We start from the raw sequence: 15360 nt of genomic DNA, 5'->3' as shown, positions 1-15360 counted from the left end.
CTCACTAGGGCCAGGACTCACTAGAGTTTGAACTCACTAGAGCTAGAACTCACTAGGGCTAGAACTCACTAGAGTTAGAACTCACTAGAGCTAGAACTCACTAGGGCCAGGAGTCACTAGAGTTTGAACTCACTAGGGCTAGAACTCACTAGGGCCAGGACTCACTAGAGCTAGAACTCACTAGAGCTAGAACTCACTAGGGCCAGGACTCACTAGAGCTAGAACTCACTAGAGCTAGAACTCACTAGGGCCAGGACTCACTAGAGCTAGAACTCACTAGAGCTAGAACTCACTGGAGCTAGAACTCACTAGGGCCAGGACTCACTAGAGCTAGAACTCACTAGGGCCAGAACTCACTAGCACTAGAACTCACTAGAGCTAGAACTCACTAGAGCTAGAACTCACTAGGGCCAGGACTAAGTTCCTGGAGCTCCTTCAAGTTGCTTCAAGTTCCGGATACATGAGACGCTCAGGCTTTGTTTAAGGGCGGCTTTCCTTTTCTTCCCAGAGTCCAGAGGGACAGACAAGCTGCCTTTCACCCTGTCTGGCCACTTTCCCCGAGGGGCATCCTTTGGAGGGTCTGGACTTTCCAGCCTTGCCTCCCCCGCCTTCGGGCATGGCACCCTCCTGGACAGCGCTGAGGTCTCCTCACGCACTCACGTGCGTGTGCTCCACGGCTGTTCCTGGGTGTTTGTGGGGAGAGCTGTCAGGTGCTGGGAGCCTTTTGTTTCGGTAAGCTTTCAAATTGCCGGAGCAAGTGCTTTCAAAGCTGCGCGGCAGCCTCAGGATGTTGCTCCTGGAGCCCCGTGGAGAGCACACCATCCACATCGCAGGGACAAGAACAGCGCGGCCCACGCTCTCGGCTTGCAGCCTCCCTGGGCCTCTGGGGGCGCATCCCATGGCTGGCGCCAGCAGCTGGGAACTCACCCTCTTGCCCACCTGCGTGGCCGTCGGCTTCAGGGTCGGGTGTCGGCTGCTGCGCCCTGTCCCGAGCGCTGAGCTGTGAACCCGTCCACCCCTTTAGCTCTTAAGATTCCACCTGCGGAATGACCTGCAAGCAGTCGTTATGGCTTGAAGTCTATAGCGGTTGACTCACTTGCAGGAATCCACAGAGGACGGCGCCGTTGAGGCTGCTGCGCAGCAGCGAGGGCCAACTTGCTGTAGAATCTTCCGGAAGCCAGAGCCCAAAACAGACGCTGTGCTTCTCTTCGTCCATCTCTTATCCGTTTCCCAAATCTCCTGCGGGTCAGGGATAGAAAAGTACATAAAAGGCATTTTTCAGTTTGGGTTTCGGTTCTTGCCTTTCAGTTTCTTTCGCCTGCTGAGGGCAGGCCAGGCCCGTGTCCCGCGAGTGCTGCAGGTGAAGTGACTTGTGAACCCGTGGCTCGGGCTACGGTTGCCTCCCAGGCCAGCGGCCCTCTGTCTGCCTGGAGAACAGGCCCTCTGTCTTTATGGGATAATTAGTGCGGACAATGACCACCGCCCCTGGGGGCCTGGGGTGCAACGGACCAGAACGGCGGCATGAAAAGTCACGGAGGCGCGGATGGCGGCTGAATGGCCACAGCTACCTTCTGAATGGATTAAATTTTAAAAAACCTCTCTGCGGTGGGGAGGCCTTGCCAGGAGGCTTTGAGTGCAAGACAAAGTGCCAGTGTGGTTTTGTGTCTCCACAGCTCCGGGAGGAAGCCTGGCGGGGGTTTGCTGCCTTGGACGACCCCCTGGCTGGGCTTCTGGACATGCTGGAGAGCTGCCGGGGCCAGCGGGGAGAAGGCCCCTCCCTGGAGGCCTGGATCTCCCACCAGCTGCAGTGCTGGCTACAGGCACAGCCACGCCCGAGCCTGGCCCAGGTGAGCCCATGGGCTCTGTGACAGTCACCTCCCTTCCTGCCCCTGCCCCTCAGCATAGTGGACCCGGCATCCACCTGCCCAGGCCTCTGCAGCCCACTCAGCAAGCCAGGGAAGGGCAGGGGGATGCTGGGGGCTGTGGCCAAGACCCAGCCCGTGGCTTCACCCTCTGCCCCCTGACAGCCACGTGCTGAGACCGGCCTCGCCCCTCCCGTGCCCCAGCCCTGCAGGCCACCCGATGCCCACACACGGCCACAGTGGCAGGCGCTGCTTCCTAAGCCAGGCCTGCCCCAATCGGCCCCATGGCCCAGCCACTGGGTGCTGCGTCCAGTAAGTCTGGGTCCCTGCTCTTCCAGCACAGCCTGAGGCTGAAGCAGCTGCAGGCCCGAGCGGTCAAAGTCCTCACTGAGAGCCCCCCGAGCCTTGCGGCACCACTGGCCAGCATCTTCCAGCTGCAGGATGCAGACAGGAGCTGCCTGCTGGCGCACGTCCACCGCCTCCACCACGAGGGCAGGTTCAGAGAAGTGAGTGGCCCACGTGGCCGGGCTCATGGGGAAACGGCTTCTCGGGCGGTGGGGCAAGGACGCGCCTGGCTCAGGGCCGCCTCTGTGTGGGGGCTGTTTGGGGCTTCTGGTCTACATGGAGGTATCAAGGACCCGGCCGTGGGCAGCCATCAGCTGTGTGCGGGGTGCCGGGTCCCAGGAGCCCTCAGGCTGCCTGAGCCAACAGAGATGTCAGGGCACAGCCTGGTCCCAGGCCTGGGTCTCCCCCTGCCGACCCTGTGTCTCCCAGCACACATTGGGCCCTCACACTCACAGGGTCCTAGGTGGGCCTGGGCCTGAGCTTTGGTCCAGCCACGCCCCACCATGTCTGTTAGCCTCCGTGCCTCCGGAACCTTCACAGAATCAGCCAGTAGGCTGTCCTTTGTGGGTGAGTTTGCCTCCTGGGCACTGGGCACTGACTGAGTCCCCGGCACGGCAGTGAGCGCCCTGGAAGGAAACGCTCCCGGAAGGGGCTGAGCAGAAGGGCTGTGGGAGCAGCTGGTGCCGGCCCCGCCTCCCACAGCACCCCCAGAGTGGTGCCCACTCACAGAAGCCCAGAGTGGGCAGTGCCGGCGCCTGGGACACAGGACAAGGTTCAGGGCTAGGGCACCAGTCGCACCTCGGCACAGTCGCCCAGGTGCGAGATGCGTCGGGTCAGTATCCAACCCTTCACTGGCTGCTGGCGGGAGAGGTGGCTTCGGTCCCTTGCGGTCCGGGGCCGGGTCTTAAGCGGTGTCGCAGAAGTGTAGGCTTGGCAGCTAAAGGTGTCTGGATGAGAATCAGTGGAGCTGTTGGAATCACAGTGGTTTGCGGAGTCTCCTTTGTGAACGAGGCTGATTTTTAAGCCCAGAAGGTTCCAAGAGGAAGACCAGGTCTAGCATCACAGCCCCGTCATCCTGAGCCTGGCCAAGCTGTGACTTGGGTTTGTGTGGAGCAGTAGGGAGCAGTGGGGCCTGCAGTGGGTACGGAGGCGGCCGTCTTGCGTGGGGTGGCTCTGAGCTGTTCCTGCAGGTGCAGGGGGGCCCCCATGACTTCTCGGTGCCCTGAGATTCCAGATCCCAGTGCAGATTCTAGGGTGCAGCACGAGGTGCGGCAAAGAAGCCCGGGGGTGTCCTGCCAGGGGATGTCCTGCTTAGGGGTGCTCGGCCCGGGGGTGCTTGGCCCGGGGGTGTCCTGCCAGGGGATGTCCTGCTTAGGGGTGCTCGGCCCGGGGGTGCTTGGCCCGGGGGTGTCCTGCCAGGGGATGTCCTGCTTAGGGGTGCTCGGCCTGGGGGTGCTTGGCCCGGGGGTGCCTGGCCTGGGGGTGCTCAGCTCAGGGTGCACTGATCATGTATGAGGAGGCCAGCACTCAGGGGCACTGGTCCACTCCCCGCCCCATTAGGGCCCCCTTACTTCAGGGCCGAGCATGAAGGGCACCACCCCGCTGCCTGCCCACGTGGGACCCTGCTGCTGAGACGCCGTCCCGATGGCACCCTGGGTTCCTCTTCCCAGCAAGACCCCTCACCGTGAGGAGGTGCATTGGAACCTGGGCACGGGCATCGGGGGCTGCCCTGGCCGGGCCCTCACAGGAGCGTGCCCTGTGTCGGCCGCGCGGGCCCCACCCCTGGCGCTGTCGCCTGCCACGCCCGGGGCCGTCGTCTCGCGGCGGGTGCATGGCGCTGAGAAGCCACCATGTCCTGGCACAGGACAATGCAGGATGGAGGGTCCTGCTCATGTGGCGCGACGCTGAATGGCGGCCGTGCCTGCGGAGAGTGCAGGGAGGCAGAAGGCAGGCTAGTGTTTCGGGCCGTCTTCTGTTACAGAGCCTTTCAAAGACTGTCTGAATGCTGAATGCGCCTCCCTCGCGCTCCGAGGCAGGAATCCCCACACAAAGGGGGTCTTGTCCCGCACAGGCCCCTTCTGCGAAGAAAGCCATTGTCCCCGAGCGGGGCCGCCCGGCAGGCGATGCATGCTCCACTGCTCACCGCCGCGCCCGGCCGAAAGAGGCCGCATTCAGGCCTGTCCGCTCGGATTAGCTGGGACTCACGACTCAATGTGCTGCGATATTTCATGTCGAGGGCAGCGGCTGGCCCTGGGCAGGATGAATGCCTGCTTTTGTCCGCTGAGTTATTTTATTTACATTTTTTAAACAGCTTATCAAGGTAAAAAGATAGCTTTGCTTTAAAAAAAAAAAAAAAAAAAAAAGCCCTCTTGGCTCCAGGCCCACGCAGAGGTGGGAGGCAGGGCTGTCGCTGGGGTCCTCGGCCTTCAAGCCTGGGCACCTGCCCAGCCTTCCTGCCCCTTAGAATGGGGGGCCCAGGGGAGCCGGGAAATGCCCTTCCCGATGGTCGACACCACAGCCCCTCCTGATTTTCTTTTCTTTTTTTTTTTTTTTTTTTCCTGAAAGCAGCAGCTCCTGGGCCTGTCTAGAGGTTTCTGCAGCCCCACCCCGACCCCGCCAGCTGGACAGCCTCGTCTCTCTCTTCCTGGTGGATGCCTCCCATCCTCTGGCAGCAGAGGTCGGGAAGGTCTGCCTGGTGCAGAGGGGCCCAGTTTGCCCCATCTGTCCTCATGGCCCAGCCCGGGCTTGTTCCTCCCACGGGGTCCAGGACTCTTCACCTTCTGCTGTCTGCTCCCTGGGCCTGGCTCTGGGGCCAGGTGACCTTTTTGTGCCTGCTGAGTTTCCCAAGTGGCCAGGCGTGGACAGTGGGCAGCTGTACACCGTCCTCTCAGGGAAGTTCAGACAGAAATGACCAGACGCTGATTCTAAGCCAGGCACCACCACAGTGAAAGGGCCAGAAGGGCCCCCAAAGCCTGAGACAGGGGTCAGGCCAGGGAGCTTCCTGGAAGGGGTGGGTCTGCTACTAGCCACCCCCCAGCCCCCCACTGGTCACCAGGGCTGCCCATGAGCAAGCCTGGGCTCTGCCCTTACCAGGGTGGAGCTAAGGGAGCTCCATCCTCGTCCTGTCCCCTAAGCTGCTAGGCCACAGAGCCCCCACTGGGCTCCGGGTACAAAATGTGGACACAGATGCTGGGGGCCCCAGGACCCCTGCATGTCCAGAAAGCCCAACTGGCCTCAAGAGGCCCCAGGTGCCCAGAGAGCTTCTGTGGGCCTAGAAAGAAAGGTCCAGACACCTGTTAGCCCTGGGCTCTGAATGGCCGTGGTGAAGAGAAGGGCTGAGCTGGGCACTTTGAACTGCCTCCGACGGGGTCGCAGCATGCGGGACACAGAGGCAGAAGCCACCCACCTGGGGAGCACGGCCAGTATCCAGCCCCACCCAGGCTCCTCCGCAAGCCTGAGGCGGCCTTCTTGGGCTTAGAGGGGTTCCTGGTTGGGTGGGGCCCGCCGAGGGCTGGGACTGGAGCCTGAAGTCTTTGTCCTCGGAGGGAGGCCGGGGACAGCAGCGGTGAGGGGAGGCCCTGGCCACCTGCCCCTTGCTGTGCCCCCCAGCCTCCCTGGTCCCAGCATCACCTGCTCAGGGCCTGGTCCCAAGGATGTGACAGGCACAGCCCCATCCTCCACCCCCCTGCACCTGACAATGCCCACATGGGGCAGGAGGAGCAGAGGGAGGGCGGGTTGTGACCACCCTGTGGTTCTGAACGGGGTGAGGTGTCCGGGCCTGCACCCCTGCCTTCCGGAGCTCTGGCAGCTTCTCAGGGGGTCCCTGATCCAGAAGGGATCAGAGCCCTTGTGTGAAGCTGCGGGTATCACTGCTGGGGTGGTCCCCATGTGGTGGCCCCTGCACCCATGCTCACAGCCGTAAGCCCACCTCCCAGGCCCTGCGCCTCTCCCCATGTGGTGGCCCCGTGCCCCTCCCCGGCCCTGCGCCCCTTCCCACGGCCCTGAGACCCCGCCCCCGGCCCTGCGCCCCTCCCACAGCCCTGAGGCCCCGCCCCGGCCCTGCGCCCCTCCCCACGACTCCGAGACTCCCACGCCCCGGGCCCTGCGTCCCTCCCCACGGCCCTGAGACCCCCTCCCCGGGTCCCGCGTCCCTTCCCCTGGCCCTGCGCCCCTCCCCACGGGCCTGAGACTCCCTTCCCGGGCCAGGAGCCTCTCCCCACAGCCCTGAGGCCCCGCCCCGGACCTTCGCCCCTCCCCACGGCCCTGAGACCCCCGCCCCGGGCCCTGCGCCCCATGGGCCTGGTGGAGGCCTAGCCTCTTGGACCCTGGCCAGACAGTAGAGGCGCCGGGTCAGCGCTGCGCAGGGAAAGGCGCCCGGCCCTGCGCCCCCACCCTGCGCACCGGGGCTGGAAGCCGGCTCGAGGCTTTCCCAGGCCGCTATTTTGGTCCTTTCTCTGGGCTGCGCGGGGGCGGGGCGCCGATGCTCCGCGGGCTGCTCTCGTGGGTCATTTTTGCTGGCTATGGGAGCGCGGCTTATGGAAATTATTAATAGCAGCTCAGGCCCGTGGTACGTGCAGGCGGTCAGGGCCCGGCCGTGCCCCGATCGCAGCCAGTGTGGCCTTGGAGCGCTCGCGGGGTGCCCGTCTCCGCCTCGTGGGAAGGGCTAGGACCCCCCAGGCCTCAGGATGCGCTAAGGCTGGGGGTCCTCAGCCTTGGCCCGTCCACTGCAGGCACCATTGTGTTCTGGGCCCCGCAGATGGGTCATGTGGGAGGTCACGGCTTTGCCCCTTGCCTTGACCCCACCTCCTAGCCTTCCTTTGGCTCATCAGCAATCCCCGAGCAAGGCCGTGGGACCCAGGCTGTGTGGCCAGCACCCCCTTGAGTCCCTGCTGCCCCATCCAGACCAAGCCCAGGCCTCCCACCTGTCCCAGCCCATGCAAGGCCTGGCACAGCACGGGGGGGCTTGTCTGCCAGGCCAGGCCCCTTGGCCTGAGGGCCACGTGGCTGGACACGGGAAGGCCCTGCACTCCGGCCTCAGTGACCAGGTGCTGGTGCAAAAGGGTGGTAGCCCCCTCACCCGTGGTGCTGCCTGGCCCCTCCCAGGCCCTGAGTAATCTGCCGCCTTTGTGTTTGCCAGGCAGCCACGCTGGGCGCGACGTTGAAGCTGCAGTCGGAGCTTGGCATTGAAAAGGTGAACGTCTTTCTCATGTAAATTGTTTAGGTTCAAACTTGGATAATGCCCAGGTCTCTATAAACAGTGTTTGTTGGAGGTCGGGAGTCCACCAAGCCACAGTGGGGGACAGCAGGGCCATCGGGGGCCAGCGAGGGCCTCCAGAGCCCCCTAAACTACCATCCTCCTCATGGGCTGACCCCAAATCAGACGCAGCCGCACGTACACGAACCCCATGTCCGGCTGTCCCCTGAAGCCCTGAGTGTGCTCCGTGCAGCAGCTGGGGCCACCCCTTCCCTGGAGTGGGCACCAGCTGCCTCGAGGACACGCAGCCCATGTGCTTCTGGGACCCTCTTCTGCTGCATGTCTCCACCGTGCAGTGGGCTGGGGGAAGCAGTCACCTAACTGTGAATTTCTGGACAGATGACACAGTCCTCGAACCCACAGTGTCTGCAGGGATGGCAGATCCAAGCTTCTACACTGGGACTTCGTGCACATCACAGGGACACAAGGGGAACCTGCTGGTTAAGCAGGGGCGGGGTGGGGGAGTGAACACCCCTCGGGCAGAGCCAGGTGGGGACGGGACGCATCCTGGTCTCCCTAAAGAGGGAGGGGTGTCTACACAGCCTGCAGGGCTGTGCTCCAGGCAATGGGTGCAGACTCCAGGTCTACAAGAGCTGGGGCCAGAGAGGGCTCTTGGGGCTTCGCGTTCTGCCCGAGGACTGTCCCCCAAGGCACTGCTGGGCAGGTGGGCCCCATGCAGTCGGCGCCAGGCAGCCTCACCTGTGGGGCAGAGGAGGTGGGGGAAGGGAGGTGAGGAGCCTTCCTCGAGGGGCGTTGTCTACGGGAACTCGTTCTTGCTGAGGGAATGGCTGGTGTGCCCCAAGGCCCAGTGCCACAGCCAGGGACTCCCTCAGGGCCTCTTGGAGGCACCGACAGCATGTGGGTCTTGCAGGCCTGCTCGGGAGGCAGTGCTGGTACCGTGTGCCATGAGAAGGCATTTCCGGACTACCAGGGCTACTGCCGGTGGTTTGTCTTGGTCCTGCCTCCCCACATTTGGTGACAAATGAGCTTCCCCAGGGCCCCCCTTGCCTCTTAGGGCCTCCAGGCCTTCATCATGGAGATGGGGATGGCCACAGAGCCCACCAGGAGCCTGGGGCGAGTGTGTGTGAGTGTGAGCGCAGGCCGGGCGAGCACTGCTGGGCCTGGACGGCCTCTGGGCCCCTTTCGTTCTGACACTTTGGCCGCTCCCTCTGGGTTGGAGGTGAGTCAGGTTTTGGCTGAGATGGCGGAGGCTGTGGCCTGACCATGTGTCCCCCTGCAGATGAGCGTCCCACTGCTCCTCCAGGACAAGGTGGCCCTCGTGGAGCGCTACGTGGCCGGCTTCCCGGAGCTCCAGAGGAGGCTGCTGGCCCTCATGGATTCCTGGTGCCAGCCCGGCTTTGACATCAAGGACGTTGCCAGGTGAGTCCCGTGGGGCACTGGCAGCTGGCACGATATGGCATCCTGGGAGCCCTGGTTAGGGAAGGGAGTGTAGGGGGGCAGCAGGCGCGTGGGAGAGCTCTCCCCAGGAGGTTCTGGTGTTTGGGTCACAGCTGCCATGTGACTGCAGCTGGAGCAGCTGCCTCTGGAGAGGAGCGGCTGGGGCTGTCAGGAGCACAGCCCTCTTCTCCCGAGTGAAAAGAGTTAACTGCTCTTAGAAGAACGAAAATAATTCTCCGTGGTGGCTCTTCTTATGCAGGCATGGCAACCGTACTGCTTTCTTGTTCATCCATTCCTTTGTTCTTTCATCTAATAAAGTTTTTGGAAGCACTTGGTGTGTGACGTCTGTCAGCAATTACAGGGAAAAGGCAGCACCTGACAAGGAGCCCATATGGTGCCTGTATGGATTCACAGAAGCCATGTGCGTGTGTGTGCATGTGTGTGCATGTATGTGTGTACCCATGTGCATGTGTGCCTGCAGGTGTGCATGTGTGTGTCTCTGTGTGTGCGTGTGATAATGTGTGTGTGCGCACGTTTGTGTGTGCCTGTAGGTGTGTGTGTGTGCATGTGGTGTGTGCATGTATGTGTGTGCCTGCAGGTGTGTGTGTGTGCATGTATATCTGTGTGTGCATTGTGTTCATGTTTGTGCAGGTGTGTATGTCTGCATGCATATGATGTGTACGTGTGTGTGCCTGCAGGTGTACGTGTGTGTTTTCGTGCATGTGGTGTGTGTGCGCGCATGTATGTGTGTGCCTGCAGGTGTGTGTGTGCATGTATATCTGTGTGTGCATTTTCATGTTTGTGCAGGTGTGTATGTCTGCGTGCATATGATGTGTACGTGTGTGTGCCTGCAGGTGTACGTGTGTGTTTTCGTGCATGTGGTGTGTGTGTGTGTGCATGTATGTGCGTGCCTGCAGGTGTGTGTTTGTACGTGTGTGTGCATGGGTGTGTACATGTGTGCATGTGTGTGTACATGTATGTGTGTGCACGTGTGTGTGCCTGCAGGTGTGCGTGTGTATGCATGTGTGTGCGTGTGTACCTGTGTGTGCATTGTGTTCATGTTTGTGCAGGTCTGTGTGTGTGCATGCATGTGTGTGTACGTGTGTGTGCCTGCAGGTGTGCATGTGTGTGTGTGAGAGAGATATGAGGGATGACATCTGGGAGGGGAGGGGCTTCCTGCTCTATATCTGGTCAAGGTGCCCCGAGAGTGAAGCAAGCTGAAAGGTCTGTGAAGGCTCCAGGGCCCATCCACTGGCAGGCAGATCCCGGCCTCCATTCCCCACACAGCCCCAGGGTCGTCTCACTGGAGAGTCACAGGCTTGGACTTGGATGTCAGGCCGTCCCGGGCCCATCCTCCTCCACTTGTCCTCCAAGTCACTTCCACTTTCTGAGTTTGTTTCCTCATTCGCACAATGGGGCTGAGTCTACCTGACTCAAAGCTTGCTAAGACTTTTCATCAGAGGGAGCAGGCAGCAGCCGCACAGCGTCAGGCCAGGCACAGGTGAGCACATAGTCGGTTGCCATCGATCCTATTACTTTAAAAAAAAAAAAAAAAAGACATAGGGCCGGGCTCGGCGGCTCACACCTGTAATCCCAGCACTTTAGGAGGCTGAGGCGGGTGGATCACAAGGTCAAGAGATTGAGACCATCCTGGCTAACACAGTGAAACCCCGTTTCTATTAAAAATACAAAAAATTAGCTGGTCACGGTGGTGGGCGCCTGTAGTCCCAGCTACTGGGGAGGCTGAGGCAGGAGAATAGCATGAACCCAGGAGGCGGAGCTTGCAGTGAGCCGAGATAGCACCACTGCACTCCAGCCTGGGCGACAGAGCGAGACTCAGTCTCAAAAAAAAAAAAAAAAAGACATAGAGCAAAACAGTGAATGCATTGATGGAGGTGGGAACCAGGGGTCTCATTGCAAAGAAAAGAAATATACACGGAAACTGGGAGGGTGAAGAAGACCCTGCAGTGTTAGATTTCATTGCAGATATTGGTTTAAATTAATGATTTTTTTTTTAGATGAAGCCTTTGTCGCCCAAGCTGGAGTGCAGTGGCGCGATCTAGGCTCACTGCAACCTCCACTTCCCGGGTTCAAGCGATTCTCCTGTCTCAGCCTCCCAAGTAACTGGGATTACAGGCATGCACCAACACACCCAGCTAATTTTTATATTTTTAGTAGAGTCGGGGTTCCACCATGTTGGCCAGGCTGCTCCCGAACCCCTGACCTCAGGTGATCCACCCACCTCAGCCTCCCAAAGTACTGGGATTACAGGCATGAGCCACCGCACCTGGCCTAAATTAATGATTTTTAAAATTTTTCCTAGCTCTGTGCTCTGAAAGGGCCTGGATGCAATGATACCCCATAGCCATGAGCGTGACTGGCTGCCAGCTCTTAGTCACCAAATGCCATTCTCCACTGAAAGAAGCAAGGGCTTTTCAGAAAATAGACTGAGCACAAAAATGACAGTGGTAATGGAGTAGAACACCTTGACTTTTAAAAGTCCACGAGTCCACAGTGATGCCTAAGGGAAGTAGGGAGGAAAGCTCTTCTTTACAACATCTTCCAGCTAACAGATGAAAAAGGAATGACAAAAATGAAAAATCACCATATTGCAACTCTCAATAAAGTAACTGATTCAGGCATAGATCATCAAGGGATGCTAAGAAAGAAAGAGATAAAAATATAAGTGACCAACATCAGGAATGAAAGGGGGGACATTATTACAGACCCTATAGACGTTAAAGTGGTCGTAAGGGGATATTGTTTGCAACTTAATGCAAATATACTTGACCATTTAGATGTAATAGACCAAATTCTTGAAAAATACAATTTACCAAAACTGACACTAGCAAAAACAGAACACTTAAATAGTCCTATATATCTATTAAGTAAATTATATCCACAGTTTAAAGCTTTATCACAGAGAAAACTTTATTAGAACCCAGATGGTTTCAGTAGTGAAGTTTTCAAACATTTAAGAAAGAAATTGCACCATGGTTGGATGCAGTGGCTCACACCTGTAATCCCAGCCACTTTGGGAGGCCGAGGTGGGCGGATCACCTGAGGTCAGAAGTTTGAGAACAGCCTGGACAACATGGTGAAACCCCGTCTCTACTAAAAATATGAAAATTAGCCAGGCATGATGGCAGGCACCTGTAATCCCAGCTACTCAAGACGCTGAGGCAGGAGAATCACTTGAACCCAGGAGGCAGAGTTCTCAGTGAGCCGAGATCACACCACTGCACTCCAGCCTGGGTGGCAGAGGGAGATTCTGTCCCAAAAAAAAAAAAAAAAAAGGAAATTGCACCAATCCTGTATGAACTCTTATAGAGAATTAAAAAAAAAAAAAGCACAGCCCAACTCACTTTATTCAGCCTAAACTCAGAAGCCAGAACTCAAAAAGGACATTAGGAGGAAGGAAAACTAAAGTCCAACATATTTCATGAGGATAAATGTAAAAATACAAAACAAAATATTAGCAATCAAGTCAACTAACATATTAAAGAATTAAGAGAATGAGAGGGCTGGGTGTGGTGACTCATGACTATAATCCCAGCACTTTGGGAGGCTGAGGCAGGCGGATCACCTGAGGTCAGGAGTTCAAGACCAGCCTGGCCAACATGGTGAAACCCCATCTCTACTAAAAATACAAAAATTAGCCAGGTGTGGTGGCTCATGCCTATAAACCCAGCTACTCAGGAGGCTGAGGCAGGAGAATTGCTTGAACCCAGGAGTCAGAGTTTGCAGTGAGCTGAGATTGCGCCACTGCACTGCAGCCTGGGCTACAAGAGTGAAACTCCATCTCAAAACAACAACAAAAACAACAACAACAAAGACTGAGAAGACACCAACAGACTGGGAGAAAATATCTGAAAAAGATATGTGGGATAAAGGACTGTTATCCAGAATATACAAAGATCTCTCAAAACTCAGCAATAAGAAAATGAACAACCCAACTTAAAATGGGCAAAGGGGCCGTGCATGGTGGCTCACACCCGGAATCCCAACATTTTGGGAGGCCAAGGTGGGGCAGATCACTTGAGCCCAAGAGGTCAAGGCTACAGTAAGCTGTGATTGCACTGCTGCACTCCAGGGACAGAGTGAGACTCTATCAAAAAAAAAAAAAAAATGAGGAAGTTCCTTTCTATGCTTAGTTTGTTTAGAATTTTTATCAGGAATGTATGCTGGAATTTATAAAAATGACTTTTCTATTGAGATGAACACATGGTTTTTCTTTATTAATCAGTTAATATGATGCATTTGTACCATTTAATGTTTCTATGTTAAACCAACCTTGCATTTTTGGGATGGACTCCACTTGAACATTATGTATTACTTTGGGGTAGCTTTTATTCCATTTGCTTAAATTTTGTTAGGGATGTTTGCATCCATGTCCATGAGGGATTTTGGTCTGTCATTGTGTTTTCTTGTAATATATTTTTACTTTTGGTATCAGAAAAATGCTTGCCTGATAGAATGAGCTTGGAATTACTCCCTTGCCTTTCAATTTTCTGGGAAAACTGTGTGTAGTTGGTATTACCTCTAACCAAAAACCCATTTCCTTAAAATAGGGCTATTCGGATTGCCTATGTCTTTTTGAATGAGCTTTGGTTGTTTTTGTCTTTCAAGGAATTTGTCCATTTTATCTAAGTTGTCAAACTTATTGGCTTAAAGTTGTTCATAATAGTCTCCTGTTATATGTTTATTATCTGTAGAGTCTGTAGTGATGTCAATGCTCCCATTCCCAGTGCTGGTGATTTGTGTCTTTTTGTCCTGCAGTAATTCTATGATCTATGTCATTTCTAGGTCAGTTTCTACTCATCACATTTGGCCTCATATTTCCTCTTCTCTGCATGCCTGCTAATTTTTTTTTTTTTTAAGACAGAGTCTCGCCCTGTCGCCCAGGCTGGAGTGCAGTGGCGCGATCTCAGCTCACTGCAACCTCCGCCTCCCCGGTTCAAGTAATTCTCCTGTCTCACCCTCCAGAGTAGCTGGGATTATAGGCTCCTGCCACCACACCTGGCTAATTTTTGTATTTTTAGTAGAGGCGGGGTTTCACCATGTTAGCCAGGATGGTCTCGATCTCCTGACCTCGTAATCCACCCACCTTGGCCTCCCAAAGTGCTGGGATTACAGGCATGAGCCACAGTGCCCGGCCTAACTTTCCCCTATTTCTGAGGCAAGAGCCTTCTTAGAACTATAGTCAATGCCCCGCCAATTAGGAAGCTTTTTAAACTCTGGGTCTTGGGAGCAGATCCTGTTCCCAGCTCTTTGTAAGGCTTGAAAACTTTTCCCTGTAATATGTTCATGTGGCCCTTCCTCCGCTTTGTGTGAGTTCCTCACACGCAGGGTGCTCTTTACTTGGGCGAATTCTCAAGGGCACTCCCTGCAGAGCTCCACAGCTCTTTTTCTGGGCATCTCTTCTCTGCGAACTCAGGGAAGCACCCAATGTCTCCTGGGTTCCCCTTCCCTCGCATGTTGCTGGAAGTTTCTCCAGGAGGGAAGATGGGGTGATTGGCAGCCTCGCTTCCCATCACTTGGGCATCACTGCCCTGAGCCACCTGTTGCCTAATGTCTGAGAACTGCTGTTTTTATTCAATACTGTACCAAGGACCCATGCCAGGCGGGAAGGCAGGAAAATAAGTGCAAAGACCGGGTACAAAGAAACAACTGTCATTTTCTCAGAAGATATGTTTTTATATGTAGGGAAGGAAAAGCAAAAAATCTACAGATAAATTATTAGAATTAATAAGTAAATTTAGCAAGATCACTGGTTACAAGGTAAGTTTATAAAAGCCAATTGTATTTCTTTATACTTGCAATAAAGCTTTCCCAAATAGGATATAAAATCACTAAGAATAAAGCCTGGGTGCGGTGGCTCACACCTGTATTCCCAGCACTTTGGGAGGTTGAGGCAGGCAGATCACTTGAGGTCAGGAGTTCCAGACCAGCCTAGCAAACATGGTGAAATCTCGTCTCTACTAAAAATACAAAAATTAGCTGGGCATGGTAGCAGATGCCTGTAGTTCCAGCTACTTAGGAGGCTGAGGCAGGAGAATCACTTGAATCTGGGAGGCAGAGATTGCAGTAAACCGATATCATGCCCTTGCACACCAGCCTGGGTGACACAGCGAGACTCCATCTCAAAAAAAAAAAAAAAAAAAAAAAAAAGAAGAAAAGGAAGGAAGGATGAAAGAAAGAAAGAGAATAACAGAAGAGATTGACAAATTTGACTTAATACCTTCTGGACGTCAAAGGAAATCATTGAGAGAGTGAAAAGGCAACTTCCAGGCCAAGAGAAGATTATTTACAGTACATATTTTACAAAAGACTGTATCCAGAGTATTTTTAAGCAAAAAACCTACAAAGCAAATAAACAATAAAAGACAAAACAAACCAAGTTTTTAAATGAGCAAAAGCCTTGAATAATCACATCACAAAAGAGGATATCCAGATAGCCAATAAGTGTAGGAAAAGTTGCTAAGCACCATTAATATCAGG

General features: G+C 55.7%; 1 protein-coding gene across 16 annotated transcripts in view; it reads left to right on the top strand.

Moving 5' to 3' along the window:
* The window catches only part of EXD3 (exonuclease 3'-5' domain containing 3), a 118815-nt gene that overhangs the window by 47472 nt on the left and 55983 nt on the right, over positions 1-15360 (top strand). For 15 of the 16 annotated variants that reach the window (XM_063696912.1, XM_055350265.2, XM_063696924.1 and 12 more), the window contains 4 exons: positions 1674-1847; positions 2201-2368; positions 7345-7398; positions 8702-8841. In XM_063696912.1, coding sequence (XP_063552982.1) covers positions 1674-1847; positions 2201-2368; positions 7345-7398; positions 8702-8841 — 536 coding nt within the window. Of the gene's footprint in view, positions 1-1673; positions 1848-2200; positions 2369-7344; positions 7399-8701; positions 8842-8972; positions 9190-15360 lie in introns of those variants that run through there. The other variant, XM_055350272.2, reaches the window with a different exon arrangement.

Source organism: Gorilla gorilla, chromosome 13, assembly GCF_029281585.2.
Source record: "Gorilla gorilla gorilla isolate KB3781 chromosome 13, NHGRI_mGorGor1-v2.1_pri, whole genome shotgun sequence".
NCBI classification, from domain to species: domain Eukaryota; kingdom Metazoa; phylum Chordata; class Mammalia; order Primates; family Hominidae; genus Gorilla; species Gorilla gorilla.
Note: the sequence above shows the minus strand (reverse complement) of the source record. Positions and strands in the feature narration are given on the sequence as shown.